Source organism: Hippopotamus amphibius, chromosome 12, assembly GCF_030028045.1.
Source record: "Hippopotamus amphibius kiboko isolate mHipAmp2 chromosome 12, mHipAmp2.hap2, whole genome shotgun sequence".
NCBI classification, from domain to species: Eukaryota; Metazoa; Chordata; class Mammalia; order Artiodactyla; family Hippopotamidae; genus Hippopotamus; species Hippopotamus amphibius.
The window spans coordinates 25,347,550-25,373,473 of record NC_080197.1 but is presented as its reverse complement, the minus strand read 5'-3'; the positions used below and the strand labels follow the sequence as shown (position 1 = coordinate 25,373,473).

Below are 25,924 nucleotides of genomic sequence, written 5' to 3'. Positions count from 1 at the left end.
TAAAGCACAGGCTCAATAGTTGTGGTGCACTCGCTTAGTTGCTCTGCAGCATGTGGGATCTTCCTGGAGCAGGGATTGAACCCGTGTCCCCTGCATTGGCAGGCAGATTTTTAACCACTGTGCCACCTAGGAAGCCCCCTAATAGCTTAATAGCTACCTAAGTTTAAATCTTTTATAAGATGGGTTGCTATTTTACATTGTCTTCTTTCTTAACATTACCATTCTGATTTTCTTAAAAATTAAAAAGGGGGACTTCCCTGGTGGTCCAGTGGTTAAGACTCTGAGCTTCCACTGCAGGGGTCGCGAGTTTGATCCCTGGTCTGGGAACTAAGATCCCACATGCGTGAACATAATAAAAATACTAAGCATTAAAAAAAGGAGTGTACCAAAGAAGACATGTAGATGACTAACAAACACATGAAAAGATGCTCAACATCACTAATCATTAGCGAAATGTAAGTCAAAGCCACAATGAGGTATCACCTCACACTGGTCAGAATGGCCATCATCAAAAAAAACTAGAAACAATAAATGCTGGAGACGGTGCGAACAAAAGGGAACCTTCCTTCACTGTTGGTGGGAATGTAAGTTGATATAGCCACTATGGAAAACAGTTTAGAGGTTCCTTAAAAAACTAAAAATGCAACTACCTTATGACCCAGCAATCCCGCTATTGGGCATATACCCTGAGAAAACCATAATCCAAAAAGAAACATGTACCGTAATGTTCATTGCAGCACTGTTTACAATAGCCAGGACGTGGAAGCAACCTAAATGCCCATCAACGGATGAATGGATAAAGATGTGGCACATATATACAATGGAATATTACTCAGCCATAAAAAAGAATGAAATTGAGTTATTTATAATGAGGTGGATGGACCTAGAGTCTGTCATACAGAGTGAAGTAAGCCAGAAAGAGAAAAACAAACACCGTATGCTTACTCATATATATGAAATCTTTAAAAAAAAAAAAAAAAAGGTACTGATGAACCCAGTGACAGGGCAAGAATAAAGATGCAGATGTAGAGAACAGACTTGAGGACATGGCAGGGCGGGGGGCAAAGGGGACGCTGGGACGAAGTGAAAGAGTAGCTTTGACATATATACACTACCAACTGTAAAATAGATAGTTAGTGGGAAGTTCCTGCATAACATAAGGAGATAAACTCGATGATGGGTGATGACTTATTAGAGGGCCAGGATAGGGAGGGTGGGGATATGTGTATAAATTCAGCTGATTCATTTTGGTGTACCTCAAAAATTGGCACAGCAGTGTAAAGCAATTATATTCCAATGAAGAGCTTAAAAAAAAAAAGTGTAACTATGTATTCAAAGGATATTTAAAAAAAAAAATTTTAAAGGAGCCAGAATGAATGGCAAGAATGGTACTCTTTTGTGAAAGATCATTGATGTTTAATTGTAATAATTTAATTTATGGCTAGAATGTAAGTATTAACATTGTTATCAAGAGGCTCATTGGTGGATTACTTATTTAAAATTTTCTTTGCCTCTTTGTCCTTCACCCTTCACATCCCTGTCCATTATCAGAGTCTGCTGACTTTTATTCTTGCATTTCCTGGATCATTCTTTATATTTTATCTCTAGTTCCATGGCCTGGGTCCTGTAGCTTGGACCCAAGTCTGTTTTCTTACATCCTTCCCTGTCTTTAGCCATTTCTTGTTTAATTATGTTCTGTTTGTAACTTCAGCTATTATACTGAGCTTGTCTGTGTTTTGATGCTTGCTGTATGCTAGCATTATACTTACGTGGGCAAAAATAAGTACTTGGTATTTCCTAGAAATTTCTTAATCTCAGTCCTTACTCAGAACTCATCATTTGAGGAAGAGAAACCATCTTATTTTAGTTATTACAAATTGAAATTAAACGTTACTGCATTTTCCCAAACTTACTAGAACACCATATATTTAGCTCCAAATGCTTAAGGACCAGGAGAGTCCTTCATACTTTAAAGTCAAGAGTTTATATCCAAGTCTGCCCAGACAAGACATAATTCTGCTACAGAGGCCTCATATGGCCTCTCAAGACTTCTGACCACATGTATAGCTTTTGCCTAACTGGTTTTATTTCTTATCAATTCATCATACTGCTAATCATACCTGGTCTCAGCACCCTTGTTTTACCTTGTTCATAATAGCCTCCTGATTCCCAAAATAAGTTGGGTAAGCTAAAGATTCACTTTTACTTTCTTTCTATTTAAATTGTCAACATTTTAATTTTGTATTGGAGAGGTAAGATAAAGAATCAATCAGGTGGAAGGATTGACCTTCAGAACAGAAGCATCTGAAAAACATTAATAAATACCATGATACCATGTATGCAGTAGATTGTGTGTGTGTGTGTGTGTGTAACAATAAGGCAGGGCAACTTGTTTTCTACCATGACTAATCATTTGGTTCAACAAATGTGTTAAATGTCTCTCAGGTTTAAATCACTAAGTGCTATACAAGTTGTAAAGACTGGCTATAACCTTGCCATGAAGGGGATTACAGGGTGAATTACACAAGTAGAAACTAATAAACTTACTGAGAACTAAGACAGAATGAAAAGCTGTAGGAGCCAAATATAAATAGGAGAATGCTGTGGGAGCATAGAACAGGAACAATTTGACTTACTAGGTTTAAAGAACCATTTAGTCAAAGAGAAGGGGGTATTTGTCTCCGAAGAAGTAGGATTTTGTTGGGTGAAAAGGAAGAAGGATCATAATGAGTGGAGGGGCAGCACATATGAAGCATGATTGACATGGCTCTTGTGAGGGAGAGCAAACAGCTAAGAGTGGGTAGAATACCAGGGGCCTGGGTGGGATTTGGTATAGGAAGAGGCTGTAAACGTACATAGCAAACAATGTAAAATGCCCCAGAAGAGTTTAAACTTCATTTTCAGGCATTAGCGAATCATTGAAAAGTATTGACATGATCACATCTGTTCAAGATAATTCTATAGCTGTGAGGGATTGCAGTGGAGAAGTGAGAGTAAAAACAGACAATTGTTAGAGGCTCCTTGGAGTAACCCAGGTGACAGATGATACTGACATTTTTCTGATTCCTTTTCTTCCAGTTTATAATTTATAGTTCTTTTATTCTTTTACTTTACTAGGGGAATTGAAATTTTAGGAAGTAGTACATTGATCTATTTTATAACATTAGGACTGTAATGAACATTTTATGCAATCTAAATTTTGAGATTTGGGACTTCCCTGATGGCGCAGTGGTTGAGACTCCGAGCTCCCAGTGCAGGGGGCCTGGATTTGATCCCTGGTCAGGGAACTAGATCCCACATGCATGCCGCCAACTGGGGGGTTTGCATGCCACAACTAAGGAGTCCGCCGGCTGCAACTAAAACCCGGCGCAGCCTAACAAACAAATAAATAGTAAAAACAAAAAAAAAAACTTTGAGGTTTGAACATTTAAATAATTTCTCCTGTCCAGGCTTTGCTGTGACCCTTGGGTAAACTTTTAAATTCTACTGAGCTTGTTTTTTAATGTGTAAAAATTAAGATGATAATACCTATCTCACAGAATAGTTGTGAGTATCGAAATGACAGTGTTTAAGTGCCAGACATAGTAACACTTAACAGTTGGTGCTGGTTTCCCTGACTCTTTTTATTTTCCCATTTAAAGTTTCTTAAAATGGCTCTGGGTGGGGTTGGGTGGGATTATGTGGGAAAATAGCTTTCAAAACTTTGAATCCTAAAAAGCCACTAAGGGTAGGTCATTTCCTCCCTGTCAGGCCTGCATTGCTCTTTGTTCGGTTTAATCAGTTTTAGAGGATCACAAGAGCTCCTGAAATAAAATGAGCTTGTACATGATTGTGTGGCCAGAAATGTATTAAAGATAGGGATTTTATATTTTTCTGTGGCAATCCTATGATTAAATTAGGCTTTGTGTTAAGTTGTAGGGCTTTATAGTACATACTAATCAGAGATAGGTCTGATCCCCACTTGAGTATTTTCCATTCTGAAAGAGACATTTTACTTAGTGTTTCCACCTAGATGTCTCATGAGCATCTCACATTTTATACATTCATTATAATACGCTTGATTTCCTGCCCATGTCACCCTTCTCAAACTTGTTCTCTCCCAGATCTTTTCCATCTTATTAAATGATACCACCTCTATCCAGTTATTCATGCTAGAAACCTAGGAATTATCCTTGCTTCTTTTTCTTAACTCACTCCTGAAATCTAATCCTGTTGGTTCTCCTTAGAAAATGCTTATTCCTCCCCATATCCATGTTTATCATCCTAGTCCATATTACTGTCTCTTAATTAGATGGCTCTAGCAGCCTCTTAAGCATAAAAGGACAGAAGTATTCGATAAAAGTGAAGTTGAGAGATTGAGGGCCACCACCTGGAACTGTGCCTGCTAGGGTGCCCAAACTGTCTCTGTGTTGTACTGTATACTGAGCTTCTTGGGTAGCTGCTGTATAAACTTTTCTAGCAACTCACAAGGGCCCATTAGTCTTGATGGGCACTGGCATTCTCTGAACTTTGCTGTTGGAATAGATATCCAGGTGGTAGAATGTTTCCTTGGCTGTGATTCATTTTATTTATAGGGGTCCAGTGAGTTGTCTCCTGTCGGAACCATGGGGTGCTCTACTAAATTTGAATCTATTCTTTGCACCTTTCACACAATGCTTGGACAAGGCTATTTTATGGCAAAGGTGACTAACTCAAGGATGAAGGCTAAGGATAATAAGAATCTCTTGCTAAGATAATGAGAGATATATGAGATGCTAAAAATAATTGTAGTTTGTCTCTTCCTTCAGTGGCTTTCTAACATGTTTAGAATAAAACCCAAATTCCTTATGTTGGCTTACGAAGCTAAATGTGATCTCACCTCATTTACCATTTTCCCCTGTTTGCTATACTTTTCCTCAGGTATGCCAAGCTTTTGTATCTCTGTCTGGAATTTTCCCTTTTTCCTACCTTCAATCTTCACATGGATAGTTCCTTGTCATTTAGATGGTTGCTTAAAAGTAATTCCTTAGAAGACTTCTTTACTACTAAGTCATAGTCTGCCACATTAGGCTGTTTTTCATCACAAAGACTTATCTCTAATTCTAAACTGCTTTCTGCACAGTTTAGAGCAATATCTGATACATGGTAGGCATTCAAATATTTGTTTACCAAGTTTGTCAGTGTACTTTTTAGTTGACTTCAGGATTTCTGAGACTGTTGATGCTCACAGTTGTGGGGGACCTACTGATGGGAATTTGGGTGGATGGTGTGGGGAAGTCCTGTATTTTTTAATAGGATGGGAAGAAATACAAAAGTCATGTGAATAAAAATTGTGAATATTTTAGAGCAAACTGCTTCTCTGAGTAAATAATGCCAAATAAATAATAAATAATGCTCTGTTTAACCTTTATGAAATTAAATCGATTTGAAGGATGAACTAACATCTCGATTATTGAAATGTTTTCTCTTTTATTTCACTTAGTCATTTCAGCAAAACTTAAAGAAAATAAAAAGAATTGGTTTGGACCAAGTCCTTATGTGGAAGTCACAGTAGATGGGCAGTCAAAGAAGACAGAAAAATGCAACAATACAAACAGTCCCAAATGGAAGCAACCTCTTACAGTGTAGGTTTGAAAGTATTTTCTATGGTATATTTTGTTTAGTAGGTGAGCAGAAATGCAACTTTAAAAATTTTTTCGCACATTTTTTTCTTCCTCCTCTCTTTCTCCTTTTTTCTTTCTTTTTTTTTCTTTTTCCCCTGTTCTAGTCTCCTTTCTCTTTAATTATTTGTTTTCCCAGTTTCTCCTTATCATTGCATTGTTACCACTGATTAGTAGCTGGGAGATCCCAGGGTCACAGGCCTAGAAAGATTAGCAGCCCTTTCCTTAATTTAGGTTTGAAATAGAGGACTATGAGTAGCTCACTTTATTTTTTTAATTTAATTTTTAAAAATAGTTTGTGTTTTTTAAAATTGCAATGCCCACACAGAACCTACACAGGGGTTTTTTTTTTTCCTTTAAAAAAATACTATATATTTTATACTTAACATACATAACATCCTTTTTCACTGAGTAGGTATAGGTCTAACTTCCCTTATATATCTACTTGATATTCTTTAATATGGATGGACTATGATTAATCTTACTAGTTCCCTATCGATCAGTTGGTTTCCAGTGTTGTGCTGTTAGACAGTTTTTGCAGTATACCTCCCTGTGCATTTGTCTGTATGTTGGTGTTTTTATGTCATTTGAATTCGTAGAAGTAAAATATAGCTCAGTTTCAACACTTATTGACAAAGCCCCAGATGTTGGTAGGAAGGGAATTATAGGTTGAAGAGAATTATAGGTTAATTTTAAATTTTCTTCTAAAATGGAAGAAAATGTATGATTTATTAACAAATGGATTTTTAAATAATATAGTGTATTTGGTTTGTATATTAAAGTGTAGTTCAAAATATAACCAGTTGTTATCTCATCAAATATAGACAAATTGCTTTCATTACCTAACATACGGAATTCTTGCATTTTTTTTCTCATAGAGAAAAAAACCTGTGACTAGAAAGAGTTTTATTTCTAAATGATGAGATGAGACATTTGAAATGATAGGCTCTTCACATGATATGTCTTTATGTGGACAGTATTTATTCCTAATAAATGACAAAACAAATTGGCTACACTTATATTATTCTTTAACATGGATTTTTGAAGTTCTAGGGCATCTTGATATACGAGGGTGAGTCAAAAATTATCTGTACTTCGGTTATATTAAAACTTCTGTTGGCTGTGCTGTCTTATCAATGCTTTCCATTCAAGGCTACTGTTTCCTCAGTTACTGCTTTGCAGGTGTGAACGTGTTACATCAGTTCATTTGTAACTGGGGTGGGAGCATAAATGGATGCCTCACTTGTGGTTTGCACGAAAGAAAAGCAGTGTGCAGTGATGCGTTTTTTGTGGTCTGAGGGTGTGCACATCCTCACACTTCTGCCCACACTGTCGACATTCTGCTAAAACTTCATTTTGAGGTGTTAAAGCATCCTCCCTATAGTCCTGATCTTGCTCCATCAGAGTTTCACCTGTTTGGTCCCTTGAAAGCAGCCCTACGAGTACAGAGATTCACTTCTGATGTAGTGAAGACAGTGGTGCATTTGTGGCTTGCAGCTCAACCCAAAACATTTTTTAATGAGGGAATATGAAAGCTTGTTGGCAGATGGACAAAGTGTATTGAAAAACAAGGAGATAATGTCAAAAAATGATGTATTTGTCTTTTCTAGAAGTTAATTAAAATAAATTCTATAGCCAGAGTGCGGATAATTTTTGACTCACTCTCGTACTTTATAATGATTTTGAGCAAATGAATGAAACTTAAGAATTTACCGGAGATCATCTTGAAACCTGTTTGCAGAAGTATCATTCTAATGTTCCTCATCTGTATTTATTTCAACATTAATGTTTCTTAGACTTTGTTTTTAATTAGTGCCTCATTAGAGATTTGCTCTAGATTAAACAATACATGAGTAACATTTTTAAAAAAACGAATCTTCAAAAGGCCACAGCCTCCAATAACTGGAGATGTTCAGAATAATAGACTGAATACTCATCTACTTTCTACCAATTGCTATTTGTGCTCACAATAAATGTACTTTAGGGCTCTTGAGGTGATAATTACGTGAACTCCTTAGTGGTTTGAAAGTTAAGAAAGAAGAAACTCTCCTTGTAGCCCTATATGGTAGTGCTATTCTTAAACCCAGATGTTCAGGGAAGCATAGCTCAAGATCTGAATTTTTAAGTTGCAGCAGATTGGCCTGCAATTTTAACACAGCTTCCATTGTTGGGTACCAGACTTTCCAGAGGTCTCAAGAATTGAACTGAAATAATATAGAGTAGGCCATCTTTGATGGTATACTTTATCTTCTGTCAAAGTAAAATTTATTAACTTTTTTATTCCATCCCCATTATGATTTCCCAGATGACTAACAGAAGTATTTTCTTAACATATGTTCTCCTGAAAGTAACATATGAAAGTTTTGAAAGAGAATGAATACATTGTTAAAAAAAAAAAGTGGGGGGGGGGCAATGATAAGATGAAAGTTTCTCAGTTTGTTTAAAATACCTATCACTGGGAATTCCCTAACGATCCAGCGGTTAAGACTCTGAACTTGCACTGCATGGGCACTGGTCAGGGAACAAATTCTAGAATTTGTCTTATAATCTTGAACCATAGGACTATGGTAGGTTATATAGTGTTCCTGTTTTTCTGATTGAAATAGTTTTTATACAGTTTATTGCAAGTTGAAATTTCTATTCTGTATTGGCATTTAGCAAGGCGTGGGTGAGTCTTTGACAGTTCTCCCAGACACTTTGCTCTAGCAGTGTGAAACTTGGGGTAATATAATCCTCAAATCATTAAGTAGCTGACTGAGAAACGTCTTAATATAAATTTTAATGACATTTTTATTCAGATTACAGTCTGCCACCAACTGGCTGTGTGACGTTGGGTAGTTTGCTTAGCCTTTCTAAATATCAGCTTCTATATGTGAAGATGGGAGTGGTAATTCTCATCTCGGGATTGCTGTGAAGGTTAAATGAAATAATCCTAAACTCAGCACACTACCTGACATAAAATAAGGATTTAATTTATAAATTCACTCACTACCTGACATAAAATAAGGATTTAATTTATAAATTCACTTTTTTGTACTACTAAAGTAAAACTAATTTTTCAACAGTTTGTAGCATGGTGAGCACTTGTACTTTTGATGATACATGCATGAAATTGCCCCTATAGTTCAGTGACAAGTGAAGATGACTGTGCAAGCATGTAGCATTCAGATGTGTTTTTCATAAGATTACAGAGTATAGGCAGTATTGGTTGTACAGTAAACTGTGCAGTGAAAAGATTTTGATTGTAATTTATTTAGGATCATGTTGTGATATTTAAAGGAAATTTTTTTTCACCTTTTTTTTCACTCGTAGTATCGTCACTCCTGTGAGTAAATTACATTTTCGTGTGTGGAGTCACCAGACACTGAAATCTGATGTTTTGTTGGGAACTGCTGCATTAGATATCTATGAAACATTAAAGTCAAACAATATGAAACGTATGTATGTAAAAAATAATAGAATATGCTCAGCTTTTGTTTTTCTGCAAGAAATTCATATGCCAAATGTGGAGAAAATGACTGTGTTCACTGTTTGTTTTTAAGTTTACTTGGTTATATAATTGATAGGGAGATGAATCTTGAACTGTTTAACGCATTCTGAGTAACCATGGTTTGGCCATTCATTTTGGGTCCAATATTTTAAATAAATATTTTAGTAAATAGATATTTATTGAAGTCTGTATACTCAATTTTGGAAAACATAAATTTAGACAGAGATGAAGGAAAACTGTTATCTCACTACAGAGACAAATATGGTTAATATTTTGACATTTCCTTTCCAGTGCTTATTTTAAAAATTTCTTCATTTTAGATGGTTGTGGTTTTATTTATATATGTATATCTCTATCTTTAGATATCTATATGTATTATAGATACATAAAAACTTAAAACATGCTTATTTTAATTAATATATCATGATTTTAAAACAGATTTTTAATCCCTTGAGTGTCTGAAACATACTTCTAAGAATTTTATTTCTCATTTAGGATTTACAAGATAAAAATTCATTCTTCTTAAATTATGTTTTCACTCAATATAATTCAGGCCTGTATTGCTAAGTAGTCTTAGTTGTCCTGCTGGCTCATTTTGTAAAAGGAGAGAGTGAATATAATAAGTGAGATGATAGAGTAGTATCTTACATTGTGGATATTAAGCATTAGGAAATTGTTTTCTATTTTTAAAATGTTTTTGGTGTCAAAAGGCTTGAAACCTTGGGTGAAGTGTATTAAAACAAATTATGTACACATAAATGTAAAATTTTTCTGACAGTTTTGTTTTTAACAGTTAAGACTTACAGAAAAAAGTGACTATTTTCTATAATTTTATTCTCTTCCAGTTGAGGAAGTAGTTGTGACTTTACAGCTTGTAGGTGACAAAGAACCAACAGAAACAATAGGAGATTTGTCAGTTTGTCTTGATGGGCTGCAGCTAGAGTCTGAAGTTGTTGCTAATGGTGAAACCGCATGTTCAGAAAGTAAGTAATTGGAAAACTATTTGGAGGTTCCTTAAAAAACTACAAATAGAACTACCATATGATCCAGTAATCCCACTCCTGGGCATATACCCAAAGAAAACCATCATCCCAAAAGAAACTTGTACCATAATGTTTATTGCAGCACTCTTTACAATAGCCAGGACATGGAAGCAACCTAAATGCCCATCAACAAATGAATGGATACAGAAGATGTGGCATATATATACAATGGAATATTACTCAGCTATAACAAGGGATGAGATGGAGCTATATGTAATGAGGTGGATAGAACTACAATCTGTCATACAGAGTGAAGTAAGTCAGAAAGAGAAGGACAAATATTGTATGCTAACTCACATATACGGAATCTAAAAATGGTACTGATGAACTCAGTGACAAGAATAAGGATGCAGATACAGAGAATGGACTGGAGAACTCGAGGTATGGGAGGGGGCGGGGGGTGAAGGGGAAGCTCAGACGAAGCGAGAGAGTAGCACAGACATATATATACTACCAACTGTAAAATAGTCAGTGGGAAGTTGTTGTATAACAAAGGGAGTCCAACATGAGGATGGAAGATGCCTTAGAGGACTGGGGCAGGGAGGGTGGGGGGGACTTGAGGGGGGGGAGTCAAGGAAGGGAGGGAATACGGGGATATGTGTATAAAAACAGATGATTGAACCTGATGTACCCCCCCAAAAAAAAAAAAAATTAAAAAAAAAAAAAAGAGAGAGAAAGTAAGTAATCACTGCTTATATGGGTCTTTAATGATTCTTCTTACATTAGCCAATGTAGTATATTGTAATTATTGCTCTTCTTTTTCACATTAAAGAAATTATTTTATTTCCTTTTTAAAAAGAGACATTTTTCATTTTAAACTTTTAGTGCATTGTTTCTATGAGGAAAATATTTTTCTGTAAGTTGAGAAGCTAGCCAAATAAAAGCCATGTCACAGTTGGCCCTGAGTGATGAACTGCCAACAGTGGCAGTCAGTATGGCACATTTGATGCTACACCTTCTCCAGTGCCAATGGCAGACATAGTTTACTCTCTGTAGCAGTGTCTGAGTTCAAATTTGACTCAAAATCCTTCTTAGTTCTGTACCAGACAAGCCAGTACAAGCTGAAATCCATTTGCTATTCCTATTCCAGTTTTGTAGGCTACATTTATTGAGATGTCTTTCAGTTATAATAATGACAAAACCAATTAGTTATATGTATGCTGATATATTTTACAGTTTATGATTTACTAGTGTTTATTAAAGGGAATAAATATAAGCTGTAATTAAAAAGTTTGATGGCACCTGAGTTAGTGCCTGCACAGCTGGTATGCTTAATAAAACCACTTCTCAGTGGATTCCCTTTAGATATTTCCATCCCTTACTAATGTGCTAATAAGTGTATTTTCACTTGAAACAGATTTTAATGGCCCCAAGACAAAGTGCATATTAATAGTTTCCTTGATCTTTTTGTTTACTTAGAAACTGCTTTATGAAACATTTTGCAGTTGTCAGGTGCTGCTGTAATTCTGTTTCTACTTTGGGAGACTTCCTGCTTCCTCTTCAACTCATGACCTTTTTTAATAGCAGAACCTTCAAGATAGTCCTGGTGTGTCTTCCAGATTGGTTCTTTGGGGTTAATGAGGGTGGAAAGAAATTTCTGAATTGATTATACTGCTTCAGAGTTGACACCCTCACCTTAATTGACTGCTATTCATAGGAACTCTGTAATAGTTACATTTTTCTGTAAGTTGGAATTCTGGAAGGTAATAAAAGTTAAGTTAAATTGTTAAACTGCTCTAAAACCTCAGTATAGCTTCCTAAGTTTTTTTCTCTACAAATTGAAACGGCTGTTAATGCAGAATATTTAATAATTAGCAAAAGTGAAGCATGTCAGCCTTCATATTTCGGAGTAGTATCTAAACTGCATATTTATACTTACAACTTTACTGTTTATTTCCTACAAAAGTGGACATTTCTGTGTAACCAGTTTTCAACTCAAGTAGGAAAATAATTGATAGAGTTTAAACTGATTCTTTGAAGTAAAGAGAGTTTTTAACTGGGAAGTCACAGTGGATTTTAGGGCTAGAGTTGCCAGATACAGTGGCTGCCACTGTGTTGGTGTGTTTGCGTATATATTCATTTGACCATCACAATTTTGTGAGATATTTTGTGTATAAAGGAAAAGTGAGGCTCTGAGAGTTTAAATAGTATGTCCAGTATCACACCAACAAGTGTGTTGCAGAGTCAAGATGGAAGCAGAAATATTTGTTGGTTTCCTTTTCTTTCCAATACACTTTCAGTTTCACATTTAAAAACTTAGGAGCTTTAAATCAAATCATGAGTTGTTATAAGTAAGCAAACAAAACCCAGATAAGTCCACAAGCATCGGTGGTGGGAACTACTGCACTTGTATTGTTTTTTGATTGATTCCACTTCTGTAACTTTAACTATAAGCCAGATATGAAAATTAGAGTTTAGCACTAAAATTGAATTTCTGTCATCTGGGCATTTTTGGTTGGTTGCTTTTGTATTGTAATTTTTAATGTTACAGATTTTTAGTGTTTTTTTTCCCTCTGTGCAGTCAAGTTTTTGTGGCTTTGCTGAACAGCAGAAACTAATACAACATTGTAAATCAACTATACTCCAATAAAAAATTAATTAAAAAAAGTTTTTGCGAAAGAACACATAGGATATATTTTAATATTTTTGGTTAATTTAAAAATGTTTATAAAAAGAAATCTGAATTTTGGTATTAAAAGTCACCAAATAATAGCTTGTTATATATTTAGATATACTGTGAAGATTTTTCTGAGACAGCATTATGTCTTTTGAAAGTTAAAGTGTTAATGTTTTTGAAAGATAAAATTTTCATTCTTTTTGGTGGATAAGTTTTCTAAAAATGGCAGTTATATAAGTAAACCTTTTTTGAGGTGAAACAGATTTTACTCAGTATATTTGTTTGTTCGTCCCACTTTTCTTCAAGCTTTATTTAAAAACTAGAGCGCTTTATGTTCCCATTCTGTTTCCCCTACCACTGTCCTCACTCAGGGAACAAGTTTATTATCCCAACTGAGAGTGTCAGTGTAACATTTTCTTTGATACTCTTTCTTCTTTTTCTGTTTAGGAAGGAATTACATAATTTGTCTTGATGTCTTCCTTAAGTACAGAGTTAATCTGCTTTTATGAGTCTTTGGGGAAGAAGCCTTTATTTAATTTGCAAGTTAAGTAGATTTATTGTAGCTCTCAGATCTAAATTAACTCAACAAATTGAGAGTAGAAAGTTGTTCATTTCTGCAAGAACTTCCCATTCATCTGTTTTTACTTCTTGGGTGGGTGGTGGTGGTTGATGGTTAGTTTAACAGCTGTCTTCCCAAATATGGCATTCAACAAGAAACACTGAGAAGTATCATCATGAAACACTAGTTTTCCCAAAGAGAAATAAAGGTCTATTTTACTTTTAAATTCATGATTATAAAATAGGAGCATATTCTTGTAAAGATCTTTATTCTTTACTATGTATGCTCTGGAGATGTATTTAAAATTAATTTGGGGATAGTTTTTGGCATATGTGACCTCCAGTTCTTATTGTATATGTTCCATTCTGTTTTGAATTTATTTCATCTCATTCTTTCCCAGTCTTTCTCATTAGACTAGTTTTTGTGGTTCCTTTTCATTTTAGGGTAAGTAGTCATTTTCATGTGTGATTATATAATGTTTCTTTTCAGTAAAATAAATTATAAGAAACCAGATGAAGATTTTCGCTGTACCAAAGATTATTTGAAATTACTATACCTCAGCTGGGTCCGGGTACCAACTAGTTATTTTCTAGAGAGCAACTTTGCTATAATGGTATTTCTAAAATTTTGACTTATATTTGATTATTTTAAATGTTTGCTCAGAATATTAACTAACTTCACAAGAAAGCCAGAAAAACTTCCTTTACACACTTTTATGTTTTTTTAAATTTTTATCAGTGCTACTTTAGAAATGGAAGCATTGGGAATTCCCTGGTGGTCCAGTGGATAGGACTCAGTGTTCTCACTGCCAGGGGCCCAGGTTCAATCCCTGATTGGGGGAACTAAAATCCAGCAAGCCATGCATGCAGCTTGGCCAAAAAAAAGAAAGGAAGTATTAAGGCTATAACATGGTCATTGTTGGTTGCAACTAAGGTTTTACTGTATTCCTCATTTTTACAATTTAAGATGCACTTTAATTTATATTCTCATATATGTAACATATATAACATATAGTCTTACGTTTGATGTATGTAAGATATAAACAGCATGATAAAATGAGTACCCATGAACTACCACACAGCTTAAGGATTAGAATATGAACAATATCATTGCATTCATCCATGTTCTCATCTCTATATCAATCCTTGTCTTTTCCCTAGAGATAATCATTATTCTGAATTTTGAATTTATCATTTCCTTGCTTTAAAATTGGTCCCATTTGCATGTGTCCTTTTGCACTCTGTGAAAAATATCAATGTTGTCTTTTAAGATTTATCCATATTGTATCTATAACTCATTTATTTTCATGGCTGTATAATAATCTGTTGGGTGAATACCATAGTTTGTCCATTTTTATGTCTAAGGACATTTGGGTTGTTTCCAGTTTTTTGCCGTAATGAACATAAGTGATACATTGAACATTTTTGCATTTATGTATGTCTCCTGGTTACATACATTGAAGGGTCTATGAAGGCTGTATACTTGGAAGTGGAATTGCTGGGATATAATGAAACATGTGCATTTTCAGCTTTATAACATTTATTGTTTCTTCAAATACGCCTCTTTTTGTTATTCTTTTAATTGAAATGAAGTTTACATAATAGATACTTAACCTTATAAAGTGTACAGTTCAGTGGTATTTAGTGTATTCACAATGATGTGTATCCACTACCTCTCATTTCAAAACTTTCTGATCACCCCAAAAAACCAAACCATTATCCATTAAGTAATTACTTTCTGTTTCCCCTCTCCTCCATCTCCTGGTAACCACTGATTTACTTTCTGTCTCTATGGACTGCCTGTTCTGGATTTATCATAAAAAAGGAATCATATAGTATGTGACCTTTTGTGTCTGGGTTCTTTTGCTTAGCATATTGGTTTTGTTCATTTGTTTGTTTGTTGTGGCTGTGCTGTGCCACTTGTGGGATCTCAGCAGTGAGAACGTGGAGTCCTAACGATTGGTCCGCCAGGGAATTCCCTGGATAATATTTCATTGTGTGTATATATGCCACCATTTTTTTTATCCATTTGTCCACTGATGGACATTTGCATTATTTCCACCTTTTGGCTATTAATGAATTATAAATAATGCTGCTATAAACATGTGTCCAAGTTTCTTTGTGCACTTCTTCATTTCTCTTGAATATATACCTAGGAGTGGAATTGCTGATGCTTGTTTTTGATAGTTTCTCATTTCTTGCTTGTTAATTTTCTTTTGATAAATAGGTTTTTTACATTCTCCATTTGAAAATTCCAGTATCAGAAATATTTGGGGATATAAATGTTTTGACTTTCCTTCATTAAGGCTTGTTTTCTTAGGCTCTTTGATTTCCAGTTTACGTTTGATCTTAGCCTGGGGCAATCTTAAGGGCCTAAATTAGGAATTCTTTGGCCAGAGAAAATTTCTTTTGCTCTTGTTAGTGCCAGGATGTGTCACGTACCTGGAAATACTTTAGCTCCTTTCCAGATTCCTCAGCCTAATGTGGATGTCTCTGGTTCAGCCCCCTCACCTTGTTTCTGATCCATCTCAGAGCCCTCAGGGTAACCCTGTCTTTCATATTTGCTGATTACTGCACCCTGCTCTTGCTCTGTATCAGTTCACTTGTTCGTTTTGCTTTTGAGATTGCTAGGCACCCAGGAAGTAGAAAGTGTGTGTTAAATTGCTTCATCTAAAAGCTAGTTCTTCTGTGGCAGGAAGGTCCTTTTGAGTAGAATAGAAGAGATCTTTGTCGATCTTCTAACCACGTGTCCTTCGGGTAAAATGTGTGCAGTTAGAAATCTAATCAGTTTTTTTTTTGGTTTTTTTTTTTTTTTTTTAGGAAATTTGAACTGGGAATACTTTTAAACAGCAATATGTATATAAAATGCCAGTTTAAGTACAGCCTTTTTCCTCCTCATGGACATTCATTGTATAAATGTTGGATATATTTATATTTTTCACTGTTCTCTTGTTGAAAGTACAAGATTAGATCTAAAAAATTTATGTCATAAGTTTCATAGTTACGGCTTTACTCATGTTGAAGTGAATTAAAAGATTGAACAAAAATAGCCTTTGTTCAAACTTTAAAAATGTAAATTGCGGGAAACAATAATAGTTAATATTTATGGCATGCTTATATGTGCTGGGCACTGTTCTAAATGTTTATATGTTTAATTTGCACAACTGTTCTATGAAGTAGGCATCATTATTGTCCCCATTTTATACATGAGGTAAAAGGCACAGGAAAATCAATTGTATTTTTCTAAGGTCACAAAGTTAGTACCCATTGAAGCTAGGATACAGACCCAGACAGTCTGGCCTCAGTCCATGTACTTAAATATGTACTGTGCTTCATTGTAGTAAATGATAAAGTTTAGAAGTAGCGGTTATTGGTAGAGTTAAATGGATTATTTCAAATTGTCTTGTTTTTTGAAAAAAAGTGGGACACTAATTGACTGATTTTAATGACTTATGCTATTTTGTTTTAGTTTTCTGATTTCATTTGTCTCATTTATCAGCTATTTTAGAGGAATATATTCCATATAAGAATAATTCTTATAAAATTGAAACATACCATTTTCAGCCAAAATTATTTCATTGTACCATGTTTTTTTTTTAAACCATTTTTAACAGCTTTATTGGCATGTATTTTATATTTCATAAAATTCACCTATTTCAAGTGTATTAATTTAATGATTTTTAGTAATTTAATGGAGTGATCCAATCATTTACTATAAATCAGATTTGGAACATTTTCATTTCCTAGTAAGAGTCCCTCCTGCTTATTTATAGGAAATCCCATTTTGACCTCTAGCCTAGGGCAACCACTAATCTATTTTCTGTCTGTAAAAATTTATCTTTTCTGGACATTTCATGTAAACAGAATCATAACAGTATGTAGTCTTTGTGTCAGGCTTCTTTCACTTAGCATAATGTCTTTCATGTTCATCAGTGACATAGCATGTTTGAATAGTTTTGTTCCTTTTTATTAGTGCATAGCTTTCCATTGCATAGATATACCACATTTTATTTATCTACCTGTACCATTTTTTTTAAAATGTAACATTTCTCGGTAAGACACTTGCCAACCTTGCTGAGTATGATATAGTAATAGTATAGTGACTCAGCATTTTTTAATGAATTAATCCATTAATTATGCTTTGGGGTAATATAGTGATGATTTCACTGTTTGAAACTAGGGACTGTATTTAGGGACTATTGTTACTTGACTAACTGGACCTAGACTGTTAAACTTGGATTCTTTTTGCATTTCATAATTTTTTAAACTTCTCTGTGTAGTGTTTTTGCTGCAGTCCGTGTGCCTACTTCTAGTAGCCTCCCTCTATCACTTTTATAATACACAGGCCCTTACTGACTCTTAAGATATTTCCCATGAGTAAAATTGAAGAAAGTGTGAATGTTGCGGCATTCATTTTAGCCAATTTGAAACCCAGTTGTGCCTTTCCTATTCTTGAAGCTATTTTCAAGACCTTTGCATAAGAAAGATGTTACTGATTTTTCTGTTTTCAAAATGTATATTATCATCATCCTGCTGGTAATCAGCACTCTTTTGGGGCAGTAGTTGAAATAAAAAAGTTGACTAAAGTACATTTGAATTAGAATCAAGCAGACATATTTCAAACAAGGCAGAAGTAGCACATGAGTAATATACCTTGACTAATTAACATCTCTTACATGTAATAATCATTTGCACACACACAAAAAAATAATAATCATTTGTCATAAAAAGATGCTCAATATCACTAGTCATTAGAGAAATGCAAGTCAAAGCAACAGTGAGGTATTACCTCACACCGGTCAGAATGGCCATCATCAAAAAATCTAGAAACAGTAAATGCTGGAGAGGGTGCAGAAAAAAGGGAACCCTCCTGCTCTGTTGGTGGGAATGTAAATTGGTACAGCCACTATGGAAAACAGTTTGGAGGTTCCTTAAAAAACTAAAAATGGAATTACTGTATGACCCAGTAATCCCACTCCTGGGCATAAACCAAGAGAAAACCATAATCTGAAAAGAAACATGTACCACAATGTTCATGGCAGCACTATTTACAGTAACCAGGATGTGGAAGCAACCTAAATGCCCATCAACAGATGAATGGATAAAGAAGATATGGCACATATATACAATGGAATATTACTCGGCCATAAAAAGGAATGAAATTGAGTTATTTGTAGTAAGGTGGGTGGCCCTAGAGACTGTCATACAGAGCAAAGTAAGCCAGAAAGAGAAAAACAAATACTGTATGCTAACTTGTATATGGAATTTTAAAAAATGATATTGATGAACCTAGTGGCAGGGCAAGAATAAAGATGCAGATGTAGAGAATGGACTTGAGGACACACGGTTGGCGGGGGGGGGGGGGGGGGGGGGTAGGGTGAAGGGGAAGCCGGGACAAAGTGAGAAAGTAGTAGCGTTGACATATATACATCACCAAATGTGGAATAGATAGTGGGAAGCTGCTGCATAACATGGGGAGATCAACTTGATGATGGGTGATGACTTAGAGGGCTGGGATAGGGAGGGTGGGAGGGAGTCACGGGAAGGAGGGGATATGGGGATATATGTATAAATACAGCTGATTCACTTCAGTGTACAGCAAAAACTGGCACAACTATGTAAAGCAATTATATTCCAAAAAAGCTTAAAAAATAATCATTTGCACAAAATTCTGGTAAAACTTCTCAGTCACATAGACATTTATCATATTTTCCTTTTAAATATCATGTCGGACTCACTCTGTTCCATTATGTTCTTTACTACAAAGATTTAATGAAAGGTTTTGTTTACATAGCATGTTTAGGAAAAAGGTGCAAACCACTTTTTGAAACTTGCTTACTGTCTAACTTTTATTGTTGTTAAAGGTGCTTCACAGAATGATGATGGCTCCAGACCCAAAGATGAAACAAGGTAAGAGTTCATTTATTATATACTGCAGAATGCAGAAACAAGGAAGAATGAATAGGTTTCATTTTAGTCAAAACTTCAAGTCCAGATTGATATAAAAATAAATGAGTGTCAAAAATTTCAGGGTCAAGATAAGAAAGGAAGAATTTGTGGAAAATTCAAGACCCTTAACTTATATGACTGCAGTTCTCTAGAGTAGGCCAGAGGTACCCAAATGCTAATACTTCTTCAGCTTATAGAAAGTGAATATGTTGGCATTCTTCCAAAGGTAGGGAAATTCAGAATCCTAGGGTCATCACTGGGCTGTTTTCTGTTTTTAGGAAGGCTGGACTATAGTTTTTCTCACTGTGATTAAAAAGCAGTAGAAAAGGTTTTAAAAATTAATAACTATCTCTGTAGACTGGAAGACAGTTTATGCCTTTTGTGTTTCTTTTCAGTTTTATGTTTCATAGTTTTTTTGAAGTCATGAAATTTCCCTTACAAAGATGTTTTAATATTTCAGTTTTCTTTGATCAGAGAACTCTTCTTTTGCATAATAAACCCATACTTTTGCATTAATAAGTGAGGATGTGGTAGAATATTATAGTTCATTGAAAGGTTCTGTTGTGCCACTCTATTTCTTTTTTGCAAATCTTTCTTATAATACTCTATAAAACTACCCTAGACAGCTATAAATTTCTTGCAAAGGCATTGCTAGAGCCCTGGCTTCATACCATTTATTTAATCAATGCTTTACATTTTCCCAAGTGAATCATTGTCACAAAAAATCTTAGGAACAATGTCTTCTAGGATTATGAGACTACCAGACTAATCTTTGAGCATGTCTTTTGTGTTAAGCATGAATTCCTCTGTGTTAGCCTTTTTCAGAGGACATAGCTCTGAGATGATGGGTTTGAAAAACATTTTGTAAGCTGTGAAATGCTGTTTAAATGTTGCCACACAACAGTCATGGTGGTGAACCCTTTGCTTCCATTTGCAGGCTTCATAACTACAAGGCATATGAACAATGCAAAACTTCCCTTCCTCCCCACCCAATCATTTAAGAAGTTTATTAAACAGCTTTAGGTTCTTTTCCTTTTTTGTCCTAATTCAAGCACTACATATATCATCAATAGAATCCTATTGGTCTCCTTTCCCCCATAACATGTCTGGATGTTATATATTTCTCAGTGTTGTCTTCTGTCACTTTTATGAATTACCAAGATGATTGGTGCCTGGTGTTCAGGATTTTGTTTTTGGATGTGCCTTGACTGTTAACCTTTTTTTTTTTAATTAATTAATTAATTTATTTATTTATTGGCTGCGTTGGGTCTTCATTGCTGTGCGTGGGCTTTCTCTTTGTTGCAGTTTGCAGGCTTCTCATTGCACTGGCTTCTCTTGTTGTGGAGCACGGGCTTTAGGCGCTTGAGCTTCAGTAGTTGGGGCACATGGGCTCAGTAGTTGCGACTTGAGGGTTCTAGAGCGCAGGCTCAGTAGTTGTGATGCATGGGCTTAGTTGCTCCTCTGCATGTGGAATCTTCCCGGACCAGGGATGGAACCTGTGCCCCCTGCATTGGCAGGCGGATTCTTAACCACTGCACCACCAGGAAAGTCCCTTGACTGCTAACCTTTGATTTGTATATTATGACCATATTGTATTAGCATCTTGGTTCTCCAATGTTCTCTATCTTGTTCATAAACATCTGAGCTTATGTATAGACCAGGTACATGTGTATGGTGAGCTAAGCAGAGGTTTGGAAGACCGAAGCAAAGAATAAAGTCATAATAGCACTTAATTCATATCTAATTGCTTTTCACATATAATAGTGGTAATAAGTTCACACTGATGATTCTATATAGTATATATGTTTCTGACGATTCTATATAGTATATATGTTTCCATATCTGTTTTCAAAATTCATCTCAGATTTTAGCTTCACAACCGCTCATTAAAGGAACTAAAATTAACCACCAGTGCTATTTTAGTATCACCATGTTTCTCAAGCTTCAGAGTATATGAGAATCACCTGGAGGACTTGTTCAACAAGAGATTGCTGAGTCACAGATTGCTGAGCCTTGTCTCCTCTTCCCAAATTGTTACATCTAGGATGGGGCCCAAGACTTGCATTTCTCGCAGGTTTTCCAGGTGATACTGACTGATAGACTAGGTCCTACACTTTGAGAACCACATTAGACATACAGGTATTTCTTAGATTTCAACAAACCGTTACGGGAGATCTTTTCAGTTATGTAACAAAGTCCATTTCTTGAAAATCTAGGCTTGCACAGAAATCTCCCTCCATCTTAATCTCATCCTCTTTTACTTCAGAGCTGGTTTGAGTCTTATTTCTTTTTTGAACTGCTTTTATTTGTGTTTATTAGAAAATGATACAATTTTAAAAATGTAGAAGTGTATAAAGTGTGTAAAAACATCATGGAAGAAATGGCGTTTGACCAAAGACCATTAATCATAGTTATAATTTGAATATGCATGTCTTGAGGGAATTAGACGAAGGAATTCAAGGTGGAAAGAAGAAAAACAGTTATGGAGGTGGGAAAGAACACGGGTTTTATTGGAAATCTTCAGCCACAATATTTGGCTGAAAATAGAGTAATTGAAAGTGGGAAATGGCAGGTGGTGAATTTGAAAGTAGACTCAATTAGTGTTTATTGCCTCTTGCTATGTGTCAGGCAGTATGATGAACATGTTTCTTATTACAGTTAATCCTTAAATATTTCTATGAGGGAGGTAGGTATCATTTTTTAAAGGTGATGAGAAAACTGAGGCTCAGAAGGGGAAAGAAACTTGCCTGCGTTAATAGTGTAAGCGGCACAGTTGAACCTGGGACTGCCTTATCTTCAGAGCCTGAGCTCATAATTGTGTTTTACTGTTGCCTAAAGTGGAATGCCTTTTTTCCCACATGCAAGTGCTTATCCCTCAGTAAATGTTATTTTTTAGTATTGCAGAGGTTGGGGCCAGATGGAAATTTTGGTTTGCAAGTATAGGCTTCTAGAATCTTTTTCAATGGAGAGGAATGTCTTTTAAAATATTTGAACAGGGCATTGGTATGATCAAAACCATAAGAAAAATTATGTGGCAGTTGTGTATAGTTTGGATTATATGGTGGTGGTGAAGGTGGGAAGACATATGTGGGAACTTATTCTGGTAATCCACCAAGAGATAATGAGGGTTGGAACTGGAGCAGTGGTGTTAGAAGAGTAGAAGAGAGAACGTGGAAGTGACATCAGTGGAACTTAGGCATTGAGTGTCAAGAGGAGGCATTCAGAAACAAAAGGCACAGGAGAGAAGAAAAGTCAAATTGTTTGCGAGGGTAGTAGAGTCACCACAGAACTAGAACACAGGAGGAAGAGTAGCTTTAGGATTGGAGGGTTATTCTAGATCTCCTGAATTTAGCTGATAATTTGGTACCAGAGGATGAGAATGAGACAAAGACTCAAGATTCTGATTTGGAATTATTTTTGAGATAACCTTTGAAATCATGGAATTTGAGACCCTAGGGGAGATTCTGTGGAGAATGAAAAGGAAGACAAGAACAGAACCTTAGGGACCTATATTTAGTGAATTGGAGGAAGAGGACAAACTAAAGAAGGAATGGTTAGATGTGTGAGTACAAGATTAGAAAAGCAGTGCACAGAAATTAAAAAGAGAAAAATGTTTTTAAAAGATAGTGTATTTAACATTGTCAGATACTGCAGAAAAGAATGAGATCTTAAGCCTAATCAAGCCAGGGAAAACTGGTTGTATAGAAAAAGAAAAATCAGGTTAGCACTTCAGCTCATCCCCAAATCAAGTTTTTAAAATTAATTTTTTAAATGAAACTATAAAATCTTTAGAAGAAAATATTTCTGAATACATATAATTATGTAGAAATATAAAACTCTTGTATGTTCAAACATATGAAAACAAATGACGGGGACTTCCCTGGTGGCGCAGTGGTTAAGAATCCACCTGCCAATGCAGGGGACACAGGTTTGATCCCTGGTCTGGGAAGATCCCACATGTCTCAGGGCAACTAAGCCCATGCACCACAACTACTGAGCCTGCAAGCCACACCTACTGTGCCCATGTGCCTCAACTATTGAAGCCAGAGCGCTTAGAGCCTGTGCTCCACAGCAAGAGAAGCCACCGCACTGAGAAGCCCATGCACCACAATGAAGACTATTCCCCGCTCTCCAAAAGCCTGCTCTAATCAAAGACCAAACGCAGCCGAAAAAATAAATAAATAAATAAAAATTTAAAAAGAAATAATTGTTAATTATAAAAAAAGCAAATGACAAATATTTAACCAATATGAAATTAGTACCTTCAGGTTGAAAAAGCTCTTATAAATAATGAGGAAAAACTATTCCTTTATAATAGAAAAATGTGCAAAATATAGACGTATATACAGTGTGTGGGTGAGGAAACTCAGATGGCCTATAAATGAAATGCTGTTGAACATTAATGTTTTTATTTACCAAATTGGCAAAGATTTAAAAGTATATAAATACTTTATGGTGAAATGGGCATTTTCATATCTAGCTGATAGAGAACAGATCAATTATTACCTTTAAAATTATTATTTTTTTAAATTAGCAATCAATATTTCATCTTTAAAATATTTGCATACTTTGACCCAGCTATTCTATTTTGGCAGTCTACCTGGAAATAGAAAATGTCACCCCCTTCCCTAAAAAAGATTAGATTATGGTATATCAATAAGATAGAGTATTCTACAGTCATTAGAAATGTTTTTGAATAATTTGAGTGAAATGCCCAGTATATAATGAATAATAAAACAAAGAAACAGAAACTCACCCAGGATATGAAATATTGTATGATCATATACATTGTAAGATCATAGTTATAGCCAATGAAAAAAAGATGGACAAGAAAATTATCTCTTTATCTCTAAAACATACGATTGAAGGTAATTTTAATTTTATAATTAGAAATTACTTTCTATTCTGAAAGCCTCTTAAAAATTAAAATATACTAAGTACATTAATTGCATAAATACAAAAAATTACAATGAAGGAAAGAAGAACAAGAGGACAGCTTGAGGAGCAATTAAGATTGAGGAAGTGTTTTAATTATATTTGTGACTGAGAGGGACAATCTAGATGAAGGAAGAGAGAAGAAAGGTGTTGAATGATGGTGAAAAGTCCTAGAGGATATATGTGTCCTGAAATCAAAGACACACAAGACAAATTAGCCTTGAAGAAGTGAAGATAGATTTTCTTTTCCCCAGAGGTGGGAAAAAAAAACTGATGAAGATGATTAGTGGCACAGAGAAATTTTACAGTAGAGAAAAATGCTGAAGGATAGCAGATAATCATCATTTTAGGGAAGAGATGGAGTCAGGGTCATCTACAAATTGGGATTAGATATTTGAGGAGATGGTAAAAGTTCAGTGAGCAATGGGAATGTGGCCAGGAATAGATTAGAGATGTAGAAAATGATTACCAGGCAGTATGCATAACCCAGTTGAAGTTGTTGAATAATGTGAGCTGAAGTCCATGCTGCCTCAATCTTTTTGAAGTGATCAAGCTTTAAGAAAGTGAAGTTTGTCAGGATAGAAAGATACAGACTAGAGAAGCACAATATTAACTTTTTCTGTCTTTTGCCTGGGTCTGTATAAGTGTACAGGACCTAGCAAAAGCTCTTTGTCCTTGCAAATGACTGTTAAACTTTTTATTACTGTTAATTTTAACACCAGTACACTAATCCCATTGAACCTGTGGTGTAGGTTGTCGTAGCCACCTGTCATTTCTAATTCTTTAGCTTCTGGGAGATTTGAGCTTTGATTTTGTTTGTTGTTTTGTTTTATTTTTTAAACAGGAAAAAAGTAGTCATTTAGGCAGCACAAAAAGAGAATTTTTATCTTGTGAGTCATTGGAAATGAAAACCTTAGGACTTTTCCTTACCCGGCCCAGTGGACGACTTATTAGGACCTTTTGTAGAACTGTCTGCCCCTTTAATTTGGTCCTTTACCTGGTTTATTTCCTCTACTAATACATACCTAATTTCTCAACTGGAACATTCTTCAGCATTACTTGTTGACCCCAGAGAACAATAGTGGGAAAAGTAAACGGAGGACTAGTTATAGTAAAAAGATTGCTTGGGGGTGGCAAGTGTTGGGCAATAGTGAATTAAAAGTACTAGGGAGGGACTTCCCAGGTGGCACAGTGGTTAAGAATCCACCTGCCAATGCAGGGGACATGGGTTCGACCCCTGTTCCGGGAAGATCCCACATGCCATGGAGCAACTAAGCCCGTGTGCCACAACTACTGAGCCTGTGCTCTAGAGTCCGTGAGCCACAGCTATTGAGCATACGTATCACAACTACTGAAGCCCACATGCCTAGAGCCCATGCTCTGCAGCAAGAGAAGCCACCACAATGAGAAGCCCATGCACCACAACAAAGAGTAGCCCCCACTTGCTGCCTCTAGAGAAAGCCCTTGCACAGCAATGAAGACCCAATGCAGCCAATAAATGAATAAATTTATTAAAAAAAAAAAGTTCTAGGGAAAGTAGCCTATAATGGAGCCCAAGTGAGACAAAGAGAACTGATGGACTGTGAAGATAAGAGAGGGGATTAAAAGTCATGGTGAGACTGAATAAAAGATATAATAGGGGGCTTCCTAGGTGGCGCAGTGGTTAAGAATCTGCCTGCCAATCCGCAGGGAA

The 25,924-nt window shown here is 35.5% G+C and overlaps 1 protein-coding gene across 4 annotated transcripts in view; it reads left to right on the top strand.

The window, feature by feature from the left end:
• The window catches only part of ITCH (itchy E3 ubiquitin protein ligase), a 126,753-nt gene that overhangs the window by 48,817 nt on the left and 52,012 nt on the right, over positions 1 to 25,924 (top strand). For all 4 annotated transcript variants that reach the window (XR_009048337.1, XM_057701145.1, XM_057701143.1 and 1 more), the window contains 4 exons: positions 5,462 to 5,603; positions 8,952 to 9,076; positions 9,975 to 10,112; positions 19,212 to 19,257. Coding sequence is in view for 3 of the 4 variants with exons in the window: in XM_057701145.1 (XP_057557128.1) it covers positions 5,462 to 5,603; positions 8,952 to 9,076; positions 9,975 to 10,112; positions 19,212 to 19,257 (451 nt within the window). In the remaining variant the exon portion in view is untranslated. The remainder of the gene's footprint in view (positions 1 to 5,461; positions 5,604 to 8,951; positions 9,077 to 9,974; positions 10,113 to 19,211; positions 19,258 to 25,924) is intronic.